Raw genomic sequence first — 24,363 nt, 5'->3', positions numbered from 1 at the left:
TGTTTCAAAACAATGATCATACAAACTAAACTATAAGCGAATTAGTTGATTAAAACAAAAAAGGAGCAAAACAAAGAAAAAAGAAAAAGAAACGCGAATTCATTCGTAAAAATTGTTCACATTTTTTCTAAATTCTTTTCATCCTCGAGCTTGGATAAATTCGTCGACGTTTCCGTAATATCTTCGATTAGTGCCCTTTTATCATTCGAGTTTTCACCAATTCGATCGTTAGATCGAACGAGTTTATTATCATCCTTTTTATTCTTTAGAAAATCCGGTATAATGGCGTACTTTTGTTTACTTTGCAATTCCTCGAAGCATTCGCAAAATTCTTTGTAGAGATCAGCGTGGTCGTACGTCTTTCTTTCTTCGTCGGATTTTTTCACAAGATCGGCGATAGCACAGAGATCGGATTTTGGAATATCACCGGAAACGTCTCTATAATGCGATCGTATACTCGTGTCAACGTTCAAGCCAATATTTTGATCAGTCGGAGATCTTGTTTTATAAGAATTCTCGAAAGCTTCAGTGAAAACCGATCTTGGATTAGAAAGGGAATCGTTGTACCAAGAATTCCATCGTTTTTTAATATTATTATCATCGTGTTCGGTATCGTTAATTAATTTCTTAATACATTTCTTGAGCAACGGTGATTCCTTTTGAGTAAACGTCTTAACTTGTTTTAACAAGTGTTCCTTACATTTATCGGTTATGGAAACGTTGGATTTTTCTAAGGAATTTTTTTCTTCGATCGAAAGAGTTTTATCATTTTCCGAAGAGATCGATTTCTTGGAATAAATTTCGTTATCATCCTCGATCAACGTTTCGTTGGACGATCTTACTGTATCGTTTAAGAGGATTTTAGGACAAGCTTTTAGAGTCAATAAGTCATATACGCTCTCGGATCCTGACGAAACATTTTTATTATCGTTTTTATTATCATTTTTATTTTCATTATCACGATCATCGTCGATAGTTAATTTAACAATATTTCGATCGTCTTCTTCGTTAATTAATTCTTCTGATAATATCTCTTTCACTTTCGTATTATTTTCTTTGTTACTCAATCGTTCGATTATTTCTTGATTGGAATCATTCTCTTTATCATCGTGATGTATACTTTCGGAAGGATTATCGATGTTTTTATTAATACTATCGTTTTTCCAGAAACTTTCGATGTTTCCGTTCTTAAATACGATATTGTTTTCCTCGACGAATTTATCGACGTTAGTGCAAAAATCTTTCATACCTTGACGAATGCTGCTTAGTTTGGCTGTTAATGGATTCTTATCATTTTTCCTTTGATAACTTTCTATATTGGTATATTTCGAAGTATCATAGGATGCTTTAGAAGCAGCAGGTAACGCGTCTTGAATATTTTCATTTTCTAAAATAATGATACTACGTTAAATACATAATCGAAATACTACGGTAATAATAATATTGCGGATATTTGTGCAAATAATAATTAATATTGTCACTTTAGTGCAAAAAAAAAAAGAAAAGCAATTTTACACTATTCGCGAATAATTATACGCTGCTATTTATTCAGTATCAGTATCTTTAAATATTTCTAATGAATATTTTAAAGAAATGGTCACTAAAGTAATTTAAAAAATCAATAGAAATATTTATAAATTTGTCAGTATGTTATATAAATAGATATGGTTAGTATTTATAATAAACTCAAACGCAATACCGATATTTCATTATTTATATTGATCAGTTATATATATTACGTACTGATCGAAAATATTTCTATATATTGAAAATTTATTTTACGAAATATTTATCAATGATTGATAAAAATACTGATCGAATAAATAGTAGTGATAATTATAACGACGAGAAAAATCGAGATATTTTGAAATAAATATGTAATAGATATGTGCAACACAACAATGGAACAAACTAATTGATTATCCAAATATATAAATGACGTAATAAAAATTCATTTATAAAAAAGAAAATGTACGTTCGCATAAACATCCGCAGTTTGGTAATAAATTACCATTATCGAGTGTAGGTTCCTTTTTGTCGGATATACAAGGCCGTTGCTCGGTCGCTTTATCCACCGTTGTTTTCAGAATAATTTTCGCGTAATCCGTGACCTCTCTATTTAAAGCGTAGCCACCTAAAGGATCCTCGAGACTTTTACGTTCATTCAAAATTTGTATGCCTAAACTCTTTTTCTCAGCATCACCAGCAACGTAATCCTTCGATCGTAAAGTTTCTTCTTCCTCACGATTCACTTCTCGATCCTGATCGTTATTGATGATCTTCGAAGAGAGTATTTAAGAGAAAAAAAAAAAGAGAAAAGAAAAAAATAAATATTGTTTCCAATGAAAATATGCAAAGTGGGTGAAAAGTTTCTACACGATCTTATAAATCAATTTACTCTTTTCCGAGACTTTTGTATCAACTTATTTTTGTTTCGTTTTCTCTTTTTTTTTCTTTTTCTCAATGATCGTAAAAAAGTTGGTAAGCTTTTTTAACCTGCGAAAAAAAAAAAGAAAAAGAAGAAGAAGAAGACAAGAAAAAGAAAAGAAAAGGAAAGAAAAATCAGCAGTGAAAAGGATTTAATTAGTTTTTTCCAAGATCACGGGGTAAGAAACTTTCGAACGCGGGACTTCCTCGTCATATCGAAGAGATAGATATTTGTCGGATTGGTCAAAAATAAAAAACAAAAACAAAAGATCAATAAAAAAGAGAGAAACAAGAAGAAGAAGGAAGAAGTCAAAATTACTCGAGTAGTTTTCCAGGGTACGAGGAGATTACGTTGTGCATTTTTCTCTTCCTCCGCCAATGGCCTGTTTCCGTCACTTTCCTCGATTACTTTTTGTCGGCCGTTTTTATTTTCTTCGTCGTTTTCCAGCTCGGCATCGGAATAAGTGGGGGAAGATGAGGACGACGAAGACGAAGACGAAGACGAAGACGAGGACGAGGATGATGAGACGCTCAACTTTTTCTTCCCTTCCAGCTTAAGCTTCGTCAGAAAGAGAGAACGAGAGAGAGAGAGAGAAAGAGAGGGGGAGAAAGAGAGAGAGAGAGAGAGAGAGAGAGAGAGAGAGAGAACAGGGCAGAACAGCAGGGCATACAGGCAACAAGATTCACGCAACGTGAATGATCAAATAGTCCGCGATGTGTGGACCGCGAGGATGATCTTATTCGAAGCACGAATTCTGTATCAGACCTTGACGAAACTAGTTCTTACCAGTTCCTTGCTCGTACGCATCGGCGACTTCTCCCTGTCGACTTCTTCGTCGTCCTGTTGGTTCGTTTTCTTCTTATTAGTTTCCTCCGCTTCCCTTTCGGGCCTACCGACCGGTTTGCGAAGCTTTCTTTTGTTTATCAACTCTTTCGAGGGCGGATCGTGTGCATGTCGACAGGTAAACAAAGATCGATCCAAGTTAAATGAGTGAAAGCAGTTGGACAACTTATCGTCATTAAATGGGAAATCATTTTCCTTCTTTCTTTCTTTCTTTGTTTATTTTTTTTCCTTTTGTTTTCTTTTCTTTGATTTTCTTTTTTTTTTCCTTCCAAATGATCTTACGATAGATTTGTAAAATAAGTGTTGCTTTTTTATATTATTTTAAGGAAAGAAATTTAGTGCAATCAAATGATAAAAAGTAAGTATGCATATTGATGAGAATATGATGTAATATATGTTCTTTTTTTCTTTTTCTCTTTTTCTTTCTTTTTTGTATAACGATGGAAAAAAAGAATATATATATATATATGTGTGTATATATATTTTGTTGCAATATCTTGCTATATGTGTATGCATATATTTTCTTTTTATAATAAGATGGCATTAAAATTTAATATATATATATATATATATATATATATATATATATATTCATATATATACATATATATTTTTTTATAATAAAATGATATAAACAAAAATATGCAAAATGGTCAACCTAGGTATTTCAATGATAACCCGTAATACCTATTTATTAGATATCTTTGCTTATAACGAATACTTATTTATAAATCATTATATTTCCAATACCTTATTTATTTTTTAATACCAACCCATAACACTGTCGTTGATCCTTTTCTGTTCTGCTTCAATCCATCGTCGTCTTTCGGCTGCCTCTTCTTCTGGACCACCTCGCATCCTAGAAAAAAAAAAGAAAAAGAAAAAAAAATATAATACTCTCCAGTCCTTAATTTGCATTTATCATTTGTTCTAATTTTACCATGCTTCTGCACAAGCACGATCTCGTGGAAATACCGGCCTGTCGTCCAGATAATGAAGATTCTTACACTTTAAAATCATCGTCTTGCGATACATTTTGATATTCTTTAAGACCGGATTACCGGTTAAAGTAATTACTCTTATAGATTTCATATCACCGAGAATCTGAAATAAATTCTCTGAACGTTATCCTTTATATTTTTATAGAATTGCAAAATTTGTTCATATCGAACGGTTTAACGTACGTCGACGATATCGAAAGTATCTATTCGATTGTGAGACAAATCTAAAATCGATAGATACTCCAGTAATCGGAGATGCTCGATGTCGGTAGTACTTTGTAGATAATTATAAGACAAATTCAACGTATTCAAGAACTTCAGACTGTCTGAAAACGTTGTGTAAGTATTAAAGAGTAACGTAATCGATAGGAATGATAGTTATGAATTACCAAGATTCTCGATCTTTCTAATCATGTTATGGGCCAAGTTTAAAGTGTCCAACTTTATCAAGCATTCCAAATTTTCGATTTTGTTGATTATATTGTGATGAAGATACAGACATCTCAATTCGCTTTGATTCTCCAGATTCGCAATCTCACGAATTCCGTTGTTCTCCAACCAAAGTGTCTTCAAACCCGTATACTTTTCCAGATTTTCGATAAACGAGAAGCCTTACGTGCGAATAAAAATAATTAAAAAAAAATTCACATTCAAATTTATTTCCATTACATTTACCTTTGTAATGTAGATATAGGACATCGTTCAACCAAGGAGTCTGATAAAGCTTGTTTTCTCTACAATGTTTCTTGATAAACTGCTCCGTCATTCTAGCAATTATGAATTTGATATATCGAATATGAACAAAAAATAATAGATCCTTCGTAATGGTATAACAAATACTTTTTACCTTACGCCATGCTTTTTTTCATCGTAATCATAAACTTTGCCTTTGATGTACGGCCTGTTCTCTTTTTCCGTTAAATAGGCGAATAGTGATTCGTTGGAATCGACTTTTTCGATGTTGTTATCGTCCGTTGGACCTTGTGAATTTTCATTCGACGATGATACAGCATCGATGATTTCCACTTGAACAGTATCCTCCGATTCTGGATTACATGTTACGCTTGTCGTTGTAATCTCATCGTTGTTATCGGTCTCATTTTGATTTGCATCTATTAATTCTTTTTCATTTTCACGATCCATAGTCATTCCTTTTTCTAAACCAATTTCATGATTTTCGTCGTCATCGTAGCTAGTCTCTTCCTTTTTAATTATTAAGGTGGTATCGTTATCGGGAAGATCGACGTTCGATTTCGATGTATCACTCGAAACGTCCATAGAAGCTCTCTCGTTGATCATAGAATCGAGTTTACACTCGATAATGTCGCCAATCAAATTTTCATTAATAAATTCGATCAACGATTTTTCGTCTTCCTCATTCTCAGATTCGTTCACAATTTCGGTCGGAACACTTTCCAAAACGATTTTTTCATCTACCTTTTCAGTTTCAAGATTCATGTTATGCGATACACTATCCCCTTCATTTACAATCTCCAAAGTTTCGGGCAGCCTGTTTTTCAGGTCTATCATCCTATCTTTAAAATCTTTCTCCATCACTTTTATCCTGTAATTTTCTGTAACTTCGTTTTTCGTCAAAGGCATCTCGATGAACGGCGATATCGATCTTTGATTTTCGACGATATTCTCTTCTAATTCGTCCTCGTCCAATTTCGAACTTTCGTCGATAAATTCGTAGTCTTCAATTTCGGCAATCGCTTTTTGCTCGTCCAACAATTCTTCGAAATGACTAAATTCTATGGCCAAATCTTTCAAGGACTCGTTTTTCAAATCCTCTATCTTCATCTTTTGTTCATTGATTTTTTTCAAAATTTCATTTACCTCTAGCTCGGATTTGTAATGAGTAGAATCCAAAAGTTTAGCCAAAGTTTTAGCATGAATTTCGGTCATGTCTACTCCAAGATTTTCATTGCTTAATTCAATAGGTTTTTCTTCCGTTTTAAAGTGTCTTTCGTCGACGGTAGATTCGTTTATGTCCAAAGCGTCGAAATACTCGAACAATTCTTCCTGTTCGTTCTTCGTGTTTTCTTCGTCGAGACGTTCCATCGATAAATCCGAACAGAAATCTTTTTCGATCTTTTCCATGAACTTATCGCTACCGGAAGAACCTTTCCCTTCCATATTCATTATGTTTATAGCGTCTTCCGGGTTGAGGTAGTACAGCATATCTTCGAAACTTTCGAGACGTAATTCGTTAGAATTTTCAAAAAGTATCGAGGCCAGTTTGTCTAATCGTTTTCCAACTTCTACGAGCTCGTTTTGTCTTTTCAAATTGTCTTCTTCCTCTTCCTTTTCCTCTTCCTGTTCCTCTTCCTCTTCCTGTTCCTCTTCCTCCATAACTATTTTATCCAACTCCGAATCAATCGAAAAATCTATCGACGTTCTTTCGTCGTTGACCTGTAGAACGGCTAAAGATTTTTCTAATTCCTCGAAATCTATGCTGGCACAACTGTCGTCTTTTACATGTTCGTTCGAACGATTCTCAAAACTTTCTCGACGATTAAATACGTTCGAGTCATTTTCTTGTAAAAGTACGCCGTTAGAAACCTCGCTCTCCACGATAAGATCATTCGTGGAATCATTTATCTCGACGATCCTTGCTCCGTCCGAGATCATTTTTCTTCGATCATCAGCATTTTCACGTGCCGAGAAAGAACTCGACGTATCCTCGATGATTCCTTCTTGATTGATGACCGTTTGAACGTCCGATCCACTGTCGTAGAAAACCAATGTATATTCTTCCGAATCACTATCGTTCTCGCTTTCGTTCGTCGACATTTTTTTATTAGATTCACTTTCAGTTAAATTAGTAATCGCCTTTACCTCGTAGGTTTTCGGTTCGTTCGTTTCGACGCGATTTTCTTCATTTACGTCGATCTAAATGATTATATAGCAACGACGAAACGTGATAAATGATCGCGTAATAACGACAGAGAAATATTGACAATAATACAAAGAATTAATCGTTCCAATAATTTTACACACTTACATACCTTGTCATTCTTTAATACTTTCATCGACTCGTCTTTCTCTGGATTTTCCATTGCGTTTTTAAATTCGTCGTCGACAATCGTCGGACTTTCGCGATCTTCGATTCCAATCGTTTCTGAATTACTCATGACTCTAGTTTATTCTTCAATCAAAATATTCAAAGAAATAAGAAGGAGCCAACGTACACAGATGGATGGAAAAAGAGACAGGGAGAAAGGGTGAAAGCGAGGGTGGGAGGAAACGAGAGTGGGGAAGAGAGAAAGAGACGTAAAGAGGAATTTATTCCAAGTGTCGATATGACAACGCAACGTTCTGCATGAACGTTCAGAATAAACGTAGTCATAGAAACAGATGTTTGCCACTTGTTTGATCGATTGCCACGATTTGAATTTCTCACGTTTTGAATTTCTCCTTCGTCCATTCCACCGTATTAAAAAACATCGTATTTTCATTTACGTGCGTGATGGAATAAAAAGAAAAAATATATTCCATTTTTCTCGATGCAACGTCTGCACCAGTCGGAAAAAGGTGGAAATCGTTGCACGTATTCTCCATAAAACGTTTGCGTATGTATGTTGGAGAGAGAGGGAGGGAGAGAGAGGGGGAGAGAGAGAGAGAGAGAGAGAGAAGGAGCGAAAGAGAAAGAGAGAAAAGGAGAGAAAGAGAGAGAGAGAAAGAGAGACGAATTTACTTGATGCATTTACACCTGTTTAACTTTGACACTGTTTATAGGCTATATCTTGTTTGATATCTATTCTAGCGAATACATACGTCGAGTTTCCTTTGTTCGAGTTGACCGTCTGGATGCTCCCTTCCCCCTTTGGTTCACATCGCTTGTTTTTCCTCTCGACTCGCGATCCTCGTCTCGAGCGAAGCCACTGTCCAGGCCATCTTTGGATTGTGAATGATTCGCGAATGAATGCTATCAACATGATCTTCTGGGAAAAGATACGAAGCAACGTCGACGATTCGCAAATGTCGCGACGAATCCGATCGAAACAGGAAATCGTCGGACTTCTTTAAACGACGATTACCAACCCGATCTAGCAGAATTTTTTTTCTCTATATTTTTTTATTCTTCTTTATTCCCTAGTCCTCTTGTTCTTCTTCTTCTTCTACCTCTTCTTTTTGTCTTTTCCTCGTCTATTTTCCTAGTCATGAAATTCTGTTTTTCCTCTGTTTGTCGATTCGATCGATCGATAGTTCGATAAACTCTCCTACGAAGCTTTATTCTATTTTCTTTTCTTTTCTCCTTTTTCCTTTCCTTTCTTTTCTCTCGTATTTTTTTCTTGTCCTTTTTTTTTCTCTTCCAATTTCTCTTTTCCTCCTTTTCTTTCCTTTTTTCTTTTCCCTTTTTATTCACCTTCTACGATACTTGTTTTCTATTTCTTTATTTCTTTTCTTCACTTTTCTTTTCTTTTCTTTTTCCTTTCGATTTTTTTTCTGTCGTAGACGACGACCTTTTGTTCTTCGCCATATCTATAGTCTCCTCGCTTGCTTTGCTTGTCCGTCGAGTCTGAATATAATCGATCTGTACTACTGCTATTTCGAAACACAGACTCTCTCTCTCTCTCGCTCTCTCTTTTATTATGTATATTTATATATATATATATAAATCGTAAATTTTCTTTAAAGAGAAAATATAAAAAAAGACTAATATATTATATATATATATTTCTCATTTATTTTTAAATGTTCTCTTTTAAAAAATTTAATTAATCGTTGGAAAATATATCAATATTTTTAGGCTTATTTATTTTTTCTATTTTATTTATATTTTTCCGTTTCTCTCTCTCTCTCTCTATATATATATATATATATTCTTTTTTCGGATATTTCACTATGACTAATAGATAATATGGCATTCGAATTCCATGATGTCAACTCGGTTGACACGATATCGTATTTAAGTTGGGCTGCTAATATGCGCATACATTTCCTCAAAACGTCATACGTGTGCTGATGTAGGAAGAGAAGAAAGCTTACACGGAAGTACACGCGTTAGTGACGACACGTAATATAATACATTAGTTTCCAATGACAGGCTTCAAATATCTAACATTATTTTTTATACGTAGACTATCTTTCTTTCTCTTTCATCCTCTCTCTTTCTCTCTCTCTCTCTCTCTCTCTCGCTCTGATAACGTGTTCATTTGATATGGGAAGATATCGAATTATGATACGCTTTTGTTTATACAATTTTTTTTCTTTCGAAAATCTTATCACTTCGAATCTGAATTTTTTTTTTCTTTTCTTTTCCTCCCTAGAAATCACTTTTCGTAAAGAAAAGAAAAGAAAAGAAGTAATAGAAAAAAAGAAAAAATAAAGAAGAAACTAGAACCTTGCGTGTGATTTTAAAAACGGAATTCCAACGAGAGAATCCGGTATTCTCGTTTCTCTTTAAACGATCGATATCTTCCACGAATCGATCAAATTTCACGAGACCCTAGAACTTTAAACGCTTTAACGGGGACTTTAATTCGTCGCGAGACGATCGTCTCGCCCTTGACCGCAGAATCGAATTGGCTATCATCAATGTATCGAGAATCGATCGATCCTCTTTTTCTTTTTTTTTTCTTTTTTGAATATTTTACTGCGATAGTGGGAGTCCATGAATAAGCTCTTTTCATCTTTATTTAGATTTTTATATTTCGTTACATTACGTTGAATGAACTAATTCACTCATAATCAAAGATGATCGCCTTCGATTGAGTTAGGGACAATTAAAATGAAAATTTATTCGGTAATAATAACCATAACAACAACAATAATAACAATAATAAATAAATAAATAAATAAATAAAAAAAGAAAAAATTTCTCTCTTCGGATCATTAGTAAACGAGTATCGTTAAAGATAACCGATTAAGACGATCTCTCGTTTAGATGATCGACACATAAGATCGATAAGATCGTGGGTAAATAAAAGAGGAAAAAAGGGGGAAAAAAGAAAAAGAAAAAAAAAGAAAGAAAAAAGAAGAAAAGAGATTCGGCAAAGGCGAAGATTTTTTTTATACGATAACGTGACTCGGCTCGCGCGACGTCTCGCGACCGTGACCTCGAGAATCTCAGATCGAGAACCAAGCCTATAACCAGGATCAAGAAACGATCGAGATGTACTATTGGAACGGGGAATGCTAGTAGCATTTTCTATACGATCGTGTTCGTCTTCACAATGGTCGGGCTCATCGGTAACACCATCGATGGATCACCATTCGAATGTATTATGTAATTGCTGTCGATATTCGATCGAAAGATCGATCGATCGATCGATCGATCTTTCTCTAACTCCTTAGTCTCTGTCTCTCTCGCTCCTTCTCTCTCTCTCTCTCTCTCTCTCTCTCTCTCTCTCTCTCTCTCTCTCTTTATCTTTCTTGTATAGATATCGATTAAGTCGGGCTGTCTGATTTTGTAAAGCAAAATAGCCGTGGGTGGCCATCTCCTTCTTCTTGTACATTCAGGATTATACATCGAGGGTGGTGCGGAGGCGGAATCTTATTTGAATACGCTTTGAATCGGCGATCGAGCTGCTTCGTACGTGTCTCTTTTTGCCTCTTCTTCCTTTTGTTCTTTTTTCTTTCTTTCCTTCTCTCTCTCTCTCCTTGTCTCTTCGTCTATATATTTATGTTTTATATATGTACACACGCGCACGTATATATATTGATAAGATATTTTATATGTATATATTTTATCTTTATTATCAATATTACTGTAATGATCTATACGTATTTATGTATGTATCTATTTATGATCTATGACATATATGTCATACATATATATCTATACTTTTACATCTTCTGATATCCTTCTATTTTTATCATCAATATCTCTTTAACGATATATGTATTATACATATTATGTATGTATCTATTTATGATCCGTGATACATATATATATATATTATTTCTATCTTTATTAACTATTTATATCAATTTACTTATTTAATATCTGATATTATATCTAACACTTACATTTCTTATATTATTCTGTTATTATTTGTTTTATTATTACTACGGCATATCATATATATATATATATATATATATATATATATATATTTCTTCTTTATTATCTTATAATTTATTATCTCTTTTTTTTCTACTGAAACTTGTCGAAATTCATGGAGATAAATTATAATTTATCTTGTCTATTTTCTTCTCTTTTCTTATTCTATACGTCACGTATTTTAAACGCGAAGACCATCGGCAAATTTAGCGATGGAAAGAAGATCCTCTCGTAGAGAAAAAAGAGAGCAAGAGGAAAGAAAAAGAGACTCGTTTGAAAAACTCTTGTAATCTTGCCAACTAGAAACTATATAGATTTAAAGACTCTATTTAATTCTAATCAAAAATAAATACCATAAAATCACACTATTCTTGACGATGTAACCTATTCATTTGTTAAATAATGATAATGAAATCCTCTCTCTCTCTCTCTCTCTCTCTCCCCAAATTAAAATAGTATTAGTAGTGTTAGCAATAGTAGTTTTTTTCTAATACACTATGAAAACAGAAGATTATTCGTTGTTGACTGATCGGCGGAAAATTCATACATAATTAATACTCGTTCCATAAGTTAGAGATAAATGGATGGAGATAAAAAAACAAGAACTTCCCTGCTCTCCCTGAAGTTTTCCATTCGTATTATTGATCATATATTTTCACTGATCCAACAGCAATCGTAAATTGCATCGGTTGTGTTTGGATTTTCCATAAATTTGAATAACATTCTCACTTCCTGCGCGTTATCGTACTAGGCGTAGATGAGAACAATAAGAGAGAGTGAGAGAGAAAGAGAAAGAGATATAATAGTTTCTATGTCTCTTTCTCTCTCTCTCTTTCTCTCTCTCTCTCTCTCTCTCTCTCTCTCTCTCTCTCTGTATGTTATCTAGACGCCACTATGTGACCTCGCCCTTAGAGGGAAAGATTCTGCATTAGATTGAATCGAATTGAGCATAATATTACTGTCTCCTTCGTCGTTTCTATCGATTTTCTTTCTATCTTTCTCTCTACCTGTTTACTCTCATAGCATTTTGATTTCTTTTCTCTAGCTTACCGAAATCCCTCTCTGTCCTTTCGGTTCTTCTACAGCTTAACTCAGGTTCCACCTGTCGTCGAGTATCTAAAGATCGTAAATATCGCACCAAAGTAGGCTTCCAAACAAGCATCAAATCAGGCAAAGTTATTCCCTTTTTTTCTTTTTCTTTTTCTTTTTTTTAATTCTTCATATTATAATGTTATACGTATACAACGATTGGAATAAAACTTGTGTCTCGTTGATTTCCAAGAAGCAGTGAAAAAACAACGTTGCTGATTCTTTGAAAAGGGGAAGAAGTACCGTTATATATAAAAAAAAAAAAAAGAAGAAAAAATATTTCCATTGAAATCGGATCGATCTATTATATATAAAAAGAGATCGAACGGCCAGTGACGATATTATTCGGATCGTTCGATAAATTTTTTGCGTAAGCGAACTTCCCTTTTCTCAGCCCTATCTTCTTCGTTCTTGCTTCTTTTTTCTTTCTTTTTTTTTTCGTTTTTTTGTGGATACAAAAAATTTACGAAAACATTTCGTAACGGTAATCGTTTGGAGAAAAAGAAAATGTCTACGAAATATTTCTATGGATGTATGTACATATGTATATTAAAATTTTCTTCTCGTTAACATGTAGTTCACGATGTTTTAACCTGTAAACCGGGAAGAATTTTCGTTCGATGAGCGCATATATTAGAAATAATATAGTACGAATATAAAGGCAGGAAGTTTCGAATAAATTAATGAATCCAAACGTAAGTAAACGTTTTCTAAATAGGAGCGAACAAATGATTTATTTATTATTTTATCAGGTAGACAAGTTAAATTTTCATGGGGGGTTAACTCCTTGTAGGTATTCCTCGATTAACGAAGGTCAAAGTAGTAAAATCTAAGGAAAGAGAGAGAGAGAAAGAAAGAAAGAGTAGCCATCTTTCGGTAGGTTCACGTTCAAGGTCGAAGATAAATAAAGTATCGTCCAGTCACGATAGTCTGACTAGACGTTCTAACGTTCGTCCTAACGCTCGCCCACCTAACATTTAATTACATGTAACTATAGTAACTATAGCAGCGAAATAAAATCGAATCAAATCGGCTAATAAGAAAAATGGAAAAAGTATATTTAGCATAAACGTTCGAGAGAATTCGCGCTACTTTTTCTGCGTCCGTACACGATTCTCACGGCCAATGTCTACTTTTCCCAGTTAGATCGATCACTTTCTAACGATAACTCTCGTCAAGATCTTTTTCTCCTTTTTTTCCGGCTTTCTTTCTTTCTTTTTTTCTTTTTTTTTTCTCCGACGACAAATCCCGTTCAATTACGAAACACTCGAGAGGCGCGATTTTCATCTTTATGTTACGAAGGAAAGGATGCGTGTTCTTCGAGGAATTTTTAGAGACTGTCCATTGCACGCATCTTGTCAGGACCGAGACCGAAGTAAAATTTTGGATACACCTGTACGCGCGGAGTAAGGCCAACTACTTTTTTGCCTTCGCGGTGGCTTCATCAACTATTGGACTCATCGGCAAGCTTCGTTTGAATTTATATATCAGGCAAGCCGATTCGTTAGCGGGATATGAAAAATTTATCATCCCCGTTCTTTTTTTTTTTTTTTTCATTTTTCCTTCGTTTTCTTTTATGAACAACTTCTTCTCTTTCTTTTTCTTCGTCTTCGCCTTCCAATTCTCGAATTTTCTCGATCGACAATCGTTGTTCATTTACAACGACGAGAATCTTTCGAAAAGCTAAAAAAGAAAAAAAAAAGAGAAAAGAATGATCGAGAAATTGTTTCGAAAGTTTCGAAATCGATAAAAGTTCGGAAAGTAAAATCCGTGTCAGGAAATTCCTGAAATCTCACGTTTGTTTATCTCGAATGTTTTTGATGTTTTGACTGCGGTAGCGGATCCTATGTAAATAAAGAAGGAATTAAATGGCACGCGGTTCGTGGAACGAATCAAAATCTGTCGCAATCCACGCGTGTCCTGCATGTACGACGGACAAGCTTCAGAGAAACAAAAGGAAAGTACCGCTATTCTTCCGCACGATCCTTATCACATTCGGCTACTTTTGTATTCCGTATCTTTTCTTCTTCTTCTTCTTCTTCTTCTTTCTCTTCTTTTGACCTCTCTTTCTCTCTTTTTCTCTTTCTTTATATACCAATACGTATCTGTAATTTGTTTCTCTAATAATATTTTATATTCCAACAAATTTTCTCTTTCCAATATATCGCAAATTTTTCTACTGAGAAAAACAAGAAAAGAGAGAAAGAAAGAAAGAAAGAGAAAAGATAAATCTTTCTTTTCGTCGACTTTAATAATTCACAATTATATTCGATCGTACCAGAAAGAGATATCGTACTATCGCCCCATTTCGTAAAATCCGATCTAGATTCTTAGATCTCGATAGAGTAGGTACTTATATCATAAGATTTTTTTGTCCTGAAAATTCTACAATCACCATAAGATAAACGTGTTATCGTGCGACAAAGCAGACGCTAATGCCGTCCATTTGGTATAAAACGGCATTCATTACGCCATTGATGACATAATATTGTTCTCGTTTCTCTCGACGACGAATAATTATATTGACAGAGTCACCGTTGTCACCTCGATGCACATCGACAATTCGATCGTCCTACTTTTACATAAGTAGATATAAATCTTACGATGTCTCTCGTAATCGAGGAAACGATTAATTAATTTCAAACGTATAAAACAATTTAATTATATTGGTCGTTTGAGAAAATGATTTGATGTTTTCATAAAAACAGAAAGAAAAAAGAAAAGAAAAAATTTATTATAACGGGGGAGAGAGAGAGAGAGAGAGAGAGAAAGAGAGAGAGATGATGAAGAAGAAGAAGAAAAGAAAGAAAAAAAAAGAATTGATAGGTCAAGCGAAAAAAGAAAGGCGAGAAGCGTGTTTCGAATCAGCTGATGCGAAGTCGAAAGGAGCAGCAGCACGTGTAAGGTCGGACCACGTGTTCGCCCTCGTACGGATCTACGTATCGGTATGTATCGGTATCTACTAGCTACTACGCACTCAACGAAAACGACGTAGGTATATATACCTGCGTCTTACGTCGTCGCGCGTGTTTCTCTTATGCGCATCTCTCTTTCTCCTGTACGCACGTGCGTTCTCTTTTCGTGGGAAAATGAAATCCCTCTCTCTCCCTCTCTTCGTTTCTTTCTGCTTGTTTTTTTCTCTCTGTAACCCCTTCTAAAAATATTCGAATACTCGATGTTTCTTCCTCATATTTTTCTCATCTTTTTATCGTTCCGTAACATACGATCTAATCGAAACATTATTATCCGAGTATTTGAATTGATTTCATAAAAAAGAAAGAACCAAAAGAATTTTTCTCATGCTTTTTTATCATTCTCTAATATCCGATCTAATCCAAACACATTTATTCGAGTATTATTAGATTGATTTCATTAAAAAAAAAAAAAAAAGAGAGAGAGAGAAAAAGGAAAGAAAGAGAAAACCAAAAGAATTCTTTTTATTATATATTCTTTTTTTTCAACATACTTATTATAAAAATGCGAATCGATCATCGATCGATCGATCGATCGATCATGATTAAAAATGAAAGAAAATATCAGTCGGTCGATAAGGTAACGCATGCTTTCTCTAAAGAGCAAATCGTTGTACAGCTTTGGCCTTATTGAAGCGAAAGAGAAAGTGATACCGAGGCGGCGTTCGCGACGTTCTCTTACGCGCCCTATCGGGATCGATCATTCCGGCGAGCGCATTGCAACCGCGTCGAATTGTGGCATAACGCGTAACGAAAGTAGCGCGAATCAATTTCTTCGAGCGCGTTCTCTCTCTCTCTCCCTCTCTCTCTCTCTCTCTCTCTCTCTCTCTGTCGTTTCTCACCTCTTATCTCTTTGTCGAAACGAGCTTTCTAACGAAATGATCGTTGGATCACGATCTTGCGAGGAAAGAGAAAGTGATAGTAATTCGATAAAGATAAAGCTACGTTCGTATCTGTACGAGTGTATGAATATAAATTTTGTTTCATTTAATATCCTATTAGATCCAACATGGACCAAAATTAACGAGTTTTATTTATTAATCGAGAGGAAAAATAAATACATCGACGTAGGATATTAGAATAGAATAAATGTTTGAAGGGAGGAAGGGGATAAATATTTGATTCGATGTAATTCGCTCGGTAAACACGAAGAATTTTTTTCATCTGCTTAATTACGATCCTTTCCGATTGATCGACCAATCGATTTGGAAGAAATTAACGCGAACGTGTCTCGTGTCCAAAACCGTCTTTTCTCGTGAAAGAAAGGAATTCTTACCTTCTCGAGATATATAACGAACGTGAAAATCCTTAATCTGTTTAACGAATGTTAAGGAAAAGTTTCTTGAAAGAGCGGGGTGTTCCCGAATTAGATTAGATACACTGTTACAAATATGTAGTTACAAGATGTAGTAAGTTCGAAAAGAAACACGTTCTCCTAATCCGGTTAATCGCACATAACCAGTGCGTGCGTGTGTGTGTGTGTGTGCCCTGGGTGTCCGATTTCGAGATATCTCGAGGCCTGCAATCGGGGACGAGGTTCGCGCAATCGCGCGGTTTTTCCGCACCATGGAAACTTTCACCCGCATCTCTCTCTTTCTATCTATCTATCATCTATCTATCTATTCGTTTTTCTTTTACTCACTTTATCGAATAAGACGTTCTCCAATGACGCGATCGCACCGTTATACGCGAAATCAAATAGACACGTTTGAAAGGTACGAAATTATGAATAATTTTCTCGAAAATATTTTCCGCAAAGGGGATAATTTAGACGAAATTTCCGTCGACGTTTTCCGTCTCATTTCCCTCCCTCACCACCTGCCATGTAACTTTCACCCGATTTAACGCGTACACCAATGACGCAGACAGTAGTTTGCCTCGTTATGTGCGAAACCGAGACCCCGAGACCCAGTTTAGAAGCTTGTTAAATAGTTCGCTGTGTAAGCGATTATTATTAAATGAATAATTTTAATCATGATATACTTATATATATAAATATATATTTTTTGAAATCATTGATCTGAGGAAAACAATATTGAATTATTGTACATGTAATTATTCTCTTCGTACGATCGCATCGTATCGTATGTATGTATGTATGTATTGATTCGAACGATCGATCGAATTAAATAGAGATCGAAACTGACCTGACGGAAAATTTTTACGGCAGATAGAAATAGTAAAATATACAAACGACACTCCTGTTATTTCTCGAATGCAACATAGTATTCGAGATCGGTAAGACTATTGAATATTTGAATATTCAAGGGACTGTAGGTCAAGGGTCTAGGGACGAAGAGGAAAGGCAGGAAAACGAGAGAGAGAGAGAGAAAGAGAGAAAACTTAGCTAACGTTTCGAAGGTCTGACGAAGAAGGTCTGAAGAAAAGAAAGAGAGAGAGAGAGGAGAGAGAGAGAGAGAAATCACCCTTGAAATCCGTCTGGCTACTGCGAGCACGATACTCGTAATATAGCGATTAAGACTGATCAAAATGCAGACGGCCGAGAGACGACCGATTCTTCGAGATCGCAACGAAGTAACAGACGCTAGGGTTTCCGTCATTTAATATTCAAGGACGAGTAAGCTAAAACCGCGATCGGAGTAGTCGAGTTAAAATCGATCGGTGTAGTCGTGTATGTTAGGCTAATTTCGCGAGAACACTTTGCAAGAGTTGGAATGATAAAGGAAAGAGAAAAAAAAAGAAAAGAAAGAGAAGAAAAAATAGAAAAAAAAGAAACATCAAAAAAGACAAAAATTTTACTTGACTTTCGATCTTATTTTTGGATCGTATCGATCGAACAAATTTCTATTTGTCGATAACGCGTTTAGATAAGCTAATAATCTATCGCGAACTTCTCGCTAGTATCAATGTATGTGTACCTGCCCCGAATACGCTTTGATTTCTTCGCGTGTGCTTCACCAGACGAATACGTATGCAAGTCAGAATTTCATTATGCATGGTTTGACCCCGGCTCATGCTACAACGATACATCAGCATAGATTGGGATCGAATCAGGCTTTTTTGGATGACTCCTTTTTTTCTTCTTCTTCTTCTTCCTCCTCTTCTACTATTATAATCGACATAATCGATTGGTGATATCACATCAAATTGCACCCCTTTTTTTTTATATATCCCTCTAATTCTCACCTTCGTTGTCTTTCATTATCATTATTATTTCATTATCGTTCTCTTCTCACTCGTTTTTTTTTCTTCTTTCTTTTTCTTTTTTTTTCCCTTTAACGCACAACCTATTGCTTATATAATTTTTTTAAGCATTGAATTTTTAAATACCCCAATATCTTTTTTCTCTCTTTTCTCTCTCTCTCTCTCTTTTTTTTTCTTTTTAACAGATCACAAATATTGGATTGAAAATCAAAATGAAATTCTCTCCGTGTGTCGTTCCATTTTTAAATATCTTGTTAAAATTTGTAAAGCGAATGTTAAATAAGGTCAGCATCATACAATTCAAGAAGCAATGACGTGTTTTCCCGTTAAATGTGTAACCATAGAAAAACACCTTGCTATTCTTATTCTTTCAATTCTTATTCTTTTAGTTTGTGACGATCGTGTATAATCTCTGATAGAACACGGACGCACGCACCGACGCACGCACGCATTCACGATAGGAAGATGTGTTCTCCATATTATGCGAATATCGTCATCAAGAGCGTTGGTGTCTGGGTTGCTCTGGATATCTGCCTTCGGCGGGACGAAAAGAAACAGCAAGGAGAGTGAAGAAGGTTAGCGGATGTTATCGTACAAACGGTATATCGATCTTTGATTTCTTTTTTCTTTTTTCTTTCTTTTTCTCTCTTTTTTTTTTTATACTTCTTATTCGTCGATATAACAGGCTACATACCGACTTTGATATATCCATGCTATATGGACATTCTTCGACCGGTACTCTCTATTAAAATGACTTTTAAATGATTGCCACTCTCTCATCATCTTCTTGCTTCCTCATTTTTTGTGATTTATTATTAACATCGACGGGAAACGATTAATCACAGGAACAGTGGATGATAACTTATATATCTACGAATTAATATGGAAACATTTAATATAAAATATTTTTTTTTTACCTTTCTTTTTTTTCCTTTCTCTCTTTTTTTCTTTTTAGTTCTTTCTTACATATGTAAATTTTTAGATATAATAGCATAATATTAAGTGCGTTGAAAAGTATCCGTTATACGGTAATGTTTTCATAAAAATTTATCTATCGCGATAATGCGTTAATACACAGCTTATATATGTATATATATGTAATATATAGCATATACATACATATACATATATATATAAGTAATAATTGATTTACGAGATGATTTGTGATCATTGATTTGATTTTTTTTATAATACTTTTTTTTTTCTTACGACAGCGAAACAACGTGTATTTGAAAAATATAACGGATGTAACGGTATCAACTGCTATTTTATTGAAATTGCATCTAATCTAATCTAATCGGCTTTTTCTCTGTGGTTCGGGATTAACGAGCTTAGCTTGCTTGTGGTTTTGATTAAACGAAGAAATAAAAAATGCTTTTGAAATTCATGGAAAGTTACTAGTTAGAAAAGATTTCAAAAAAAAGGAACAAGAAAAAAAAAGAAGAAATGAAGATGGAAGAGATTAACCGAGACGTCGAAGATATTTAAGAGAGAGAGAGAGAGAGAGAGAGAGAGAGAGAGAGAGAGTCTGTCTGACGTCATTTGACGTAACAGTAATAGTAGAGAGGAAAACGTGATCGACGTATCCTTCGTTGAGATCGCTAAAGCGTCTTCACCAACACGCATACAGGTGTTCTCGCAATCTAAGCAGTGACAGACGTTTCTGGACTGGTACATACATATATCAATTACAATATCAAATTCCTTATGGACCGAACGTCTCGCTGAATTAGTTTTGTTTAAAAAGAAAAAAAAAGAAGAAGAAAAAGAAAAAGAAAAGAATGATGATAATAATGATGATAACGATAATGATAATTCGTTCTTTCAAACTCCATCGTCGAAATTAAAAACCTAACGCGCAAGTTTATACGAACAATTACAAAACATTATATCGCGTAATTTCGTGTAAAATTATCACGATGAAAGTCAAATATATTCATGATAGATATCAAAAATATATTTAGATCCTGATAAAATATATTACGAATATCGGATCTGATTAATTTCGTAGCAAACGCGTAAAAAGAATATCGAGTTAAAAATGCAATATATAATAATAAGACGAAGTAAAGATGTAGATGGTCTGAAGCCACTGTGACTGAAGGATGCAGCTAAACAAAAAGGAATTAAACGAAATAAAACAAAACGAAACAAAACAGAAATGAACGAAAAGAAATGAAAGAACGAAAAAGAGACACCCACTCCTCACCTTCATCCCCCTGAAAAAAGAAAAAGAAAAAGATGACGCAAGAAAAATATCAATCGTCGTTAAGATGCTAATTCGAGAAGCAAAAGTCAACGAACGAGATCCCGATGGAGGTGGATGCCAAGAACGATGGCAGTTAGTAGTAGTAAACTCGTCTCATCGTTGCTGGCATAACAGGTTTCGGTGAAATTCGAGAGAATGCGTTCGCGTTCGCGAGGGAACTCTCCTCTCTCGAGTTCAGTCCCGGCAGCACGCGCACTCTCGACGAAGGAAATCCACCCGTGGACGACCTGGAAGCGAATTACGTCAGACGACCTGGGGTCCAACGAACCCAGATTCCGTACATTTACTGCTGCTCTTTCCGGCAGATCCATGCGAGAGAAGAAGAAAGTAATGGCCAGGTAAGTAAGCACGTTGGTAAGAAGAAAGTAATAAACCGTGTACCGAGACGATTACAGAGGAAGGAATTTGCTTTTATAAAACATATCGTTTTGAATTGCGATTACTTTTCTCTCTTTCTCTATCTATGTATCAGTCTTTCTCGTAATAAATAATAAATCCATTTAAAGTTCGTAATAAATAATAAATCCTCTCAAGTTTATGTACATCGATTCGAATAAAAAGATCAATCGATATCATGGTAAAAAGTGTAAACGTATTGCTTTTGATTTATCGTGATCTTTGATAATTCGATCTGATCGAATCGGATCGGTAGATCATCAAATAAGGAAGATACCTTTCGAACGTCAACCCACGTTCGAATCGCTCCTTTTTTTCTTTTCTTTTCTTTTCTTTTCTTTTCTTTTTCTTTTTTTTTTCTTTTTCTTTTTTTGTAGGTTCAAGGGCCTGGAAAGTCCGGTTCGTTGTTCCAAATTCCAAGTGGACCTACTCGAGGAATTAAAGATGTAATCTTTAGGGTAAGGTACGATTTACGTTGAAAAGGGGGTATGGATCTCTCCGATCGCATCTTCCGAATGATTTCCGATGATTTCCGTGCTCCTTCGAGAGGCTTTGAAAACGTTGACAGATAATATGGCCGTCGTATATGATACCTTTACTTCCTTGAATCGAGAACATGATCTTTTTCGATCGAATCTCTCAACGTAGGTAAGTTTAATATGCGAATAAACAATTGTAAGAGCGTACGAACGACACGCGTCGGAGATCTCGCTGACTGGTACCATGCTCTCCATCTTTTTTTATGTTCCACTTTAACTGGCGCCACTCTGCAAATGACACGTAGTCGATTCTACGTATACCCACTCGATCTGATGACGCATCGATCTTGTTACCATATTTTTTCTTTCTCTTTCTCCGATAAAGAAAGAGAAAGAAAACGAAGAAGAAAAAGAAAGAAAGAAAGGAAACGTCACCTTACCATATACTTTTGCAAATGCAAAATCAAAAGAGTTTACTAATTTTTCTCGATAAAAATCGTCGGACTTCAGCTTTCTTTTTCGAAGTTATTTTTTTTCCCCTTTGTTTTTTGTTTACTTTCTTTCTCTCTTTTTCATTATTGTCATTATTATTACTATTATTATTTTTCTTTCAAAGGTAAAGATAAAAAAAAAGAAGAAGCTTTAAACAAAAGTTTAAGAAGTGATCCCAAGAAGCAAAGGCACAACCTGACCCAGACGATCAGGACTCGTTCATCCCTTCCCTTCCTTCCTGGTCGGTCAAGGCCAACATCGTCTCCCGCATCTCCTTAGTTCGTTTTATATACTCTCCTTCATTCACTTATCACGCAAAAAGGCTGTGTCAGCGTGAGCGAGTGCCTTCCTTCGAAAGTCTTTTAACGAGCTACACTCGCACACAATTTCACCTAACACATATTAAACCTGTGTATCTATAAAAGTAGAGAATCAGCCTTTTTAGAAATAGGAAGTCGAACGAATTCTTTGGAAAATTACTTCACCTTTACAAAATCGATAATGATAAATAAATCGCAGTGAATATTTGCGAACGCTTGCGACGAGCACAGCTTGTACTTTTTCGCTTTTGTTGTTAGATTGAAAAGAGAAAAAGAAAGAGAAATAAAAGTAAAAGAAAGAGAAAGAAAGAGGAAGAAGAAGAAGAAGAAGAAAACGGAAGGAGAGAAAAAGAAAAAAACTGCTAAATATATGATTAAAAAAAAAGAAAGAAAGAAAGGAAGAAAAAGAAGAGAATAAAAAAAGAAGAATGCTTCTCATTTTGATGAAATTCTTCAGCAACTTTCGTAATCAACGATTCTTCTCGTTCGATAAGCGGATCGTTTCGTTATATCTCTTCGTATTTCTTGATTCTTTCTCTCTTTTTCTCTCTCTCTTTCCGAAGCCGGTGAATGTCAAGGCCAGTCATCCTCGTTCCTATTGGTCGACGGCCATTACCCCGGAAGAGTTCTCTCTCGCGGGTCCGGAACGTCGCGCCGTCGACCGTGGAGAATATCGATCTCGGTCGTTTCGAATAAGAAACGTTCAAAGAGAAACTCTGCGAGTAGTCGAGTTGAGAGAAAATCAATTTTTCGAGAGGAAAAATAAAAAAGAAAAAAGAAAGAAAAAAAGAAAGAAAATAAATGGAATCGTTCGTTAATCGTTCGTTCGTTCGTTCGTTTTTTCGTTCGTTCGTTCGTTCTTTTTTCTTCGAGTTTGTTCATTCGAGTCGACATTCCGATGCAATCCGATTGGAAAAGAAAGTCTCCTTACGAGAATCGAGAGGATCGAGTGGAATGTTCCGGGTGGGCCGGAAGGGGAATCCGCTGATGATTCATCTCTTTCTCTCCTAACGAGTGACGTAAGATCGATAAAGATCGTGATGTAATTATACATGTTCTTTCGATCGTAACATACGTATTTATCTATTTAATAAGACGATTGCCAAAATCAAGATTGATAAATTCTGCTGTTTTAACTCAACTTTATATGTTACGAATTCTTTTTTTTTTTAATTTTATTATTTCATTTATATTTCTTATTTTAATGTAAATTTTAACAATTAAAATTGATATTTTACAGTCGATATACGTATACAGATATATAGATATCTATATAAAGAAGAATTGTCAAAATCGTATTACTCAGGATATTTTACGTTGCATTTCTTATTCCATATATACGTATGTTTGTGTAAAATGTTTAATTATTAAAATTAATAATACGCATCTTCATTTTTATAATAATTCTAATACTTATATAAATAGATGGATATACAATAATTTACAATAAATCTATAATATTTTGCAAAAATATAAAATAAAATCTTATAGATAGATTGTCCGATCGTACCTGATTCGTGAAACGTATTTCATAAATTTCGATCTACATCTATACATTTTATCTGTACATTTTAATCTACATCTACAAATCTATACATTATTCCTTATTATTACGTGACATATCGACCTACCAATCGAACGTTATTTATAATTTAACGATAAAGAAAACAAGATTGACGATGGTTAAGTTATTTGGGTGATCGATACGTATTTGGCAACTCTCCCCTACATATGTAGGTTCATTCGCGTCGAGGGCGTTGGACGAACGTGAACCCCCGTACTCATTCCAGGCTCATCGACTGGTTGGAACTCGGTCATTTAACGATCGTCGATCATAAGCGTGCACGATGCATGAACGTACATAGCTTGGAATGCATTCCTAAACTACACGTTTTCT

General features: G+C 34.9%; 1 protein-coding gene and 1 long non-coding RNA gene across 2 annotated transcripts; one reads left to right on the top strand and one right to left on the bottom strand.

Annotated features, from left to right (window-relative positions):
* On the bottom strand, positions 1-7,400 carry LOC127065734 (dynein axonemal assembly factor 1 homolog). The gene is made up of 11 exons (XM_050998522.1): positions 7,284-7,400; positions 5,120-7,167; positions 4,948-5,039; positions 4,662-4,883; positions 4,456-4,598; positions 4,212-4,375; positions 4,045-4,130; positions 3,215-3,357; positions 2,747-2,986; positions 2,012-2,279; positions 1-1,387 (listed from the first exon to the last, which is right to left on the bottom strand). Exons 1-11 carry the CDS (start codon positions 7,332-7,334, stop codon positions 117-119), a joined length of 4,728 nt encoding a protein of 1,575 aa, XP_050854479.1. The 5' UTR covers positions 7,335-7,400; the 3' UTR covers positions 1-116.
* Positions 7,401-18,705: 11,305 nt separating this feature from the next.
* Positions 18,706-23,819, top strand: LOC127062799 (uncharacterized). Its single transcript, XR_007781203.1, has 3 exons — positions 18,706-19,110; positions 19,725-21,117; positions 21,553-23,819. It is a non-coding gene; the product is annotated as an uncharacterized LOC127062799 (long non-coding RNA).
* The last annotated feature ends 544 nt before the right edge of the window (positions 23,820-24,363 follow it).

The sequence above is a fragment of the Vespula vulgaris genome, chromosome 1 (assembly GCF_905475345.1).
Source record: "Vespula vulgaris chromosome 1, iyVesVulg1.1, whole genome shotgun sequence".
Classification (NCBI taxonomy): Eukaryota; Metazoa; Arthropoda; class Insecta; order Hymenoptera; family Vespidae; genus Vespula; species Vespula vulgaris.
This window is presented reverse-complemented; position numbering and strand designations above follow the sequence as displayed.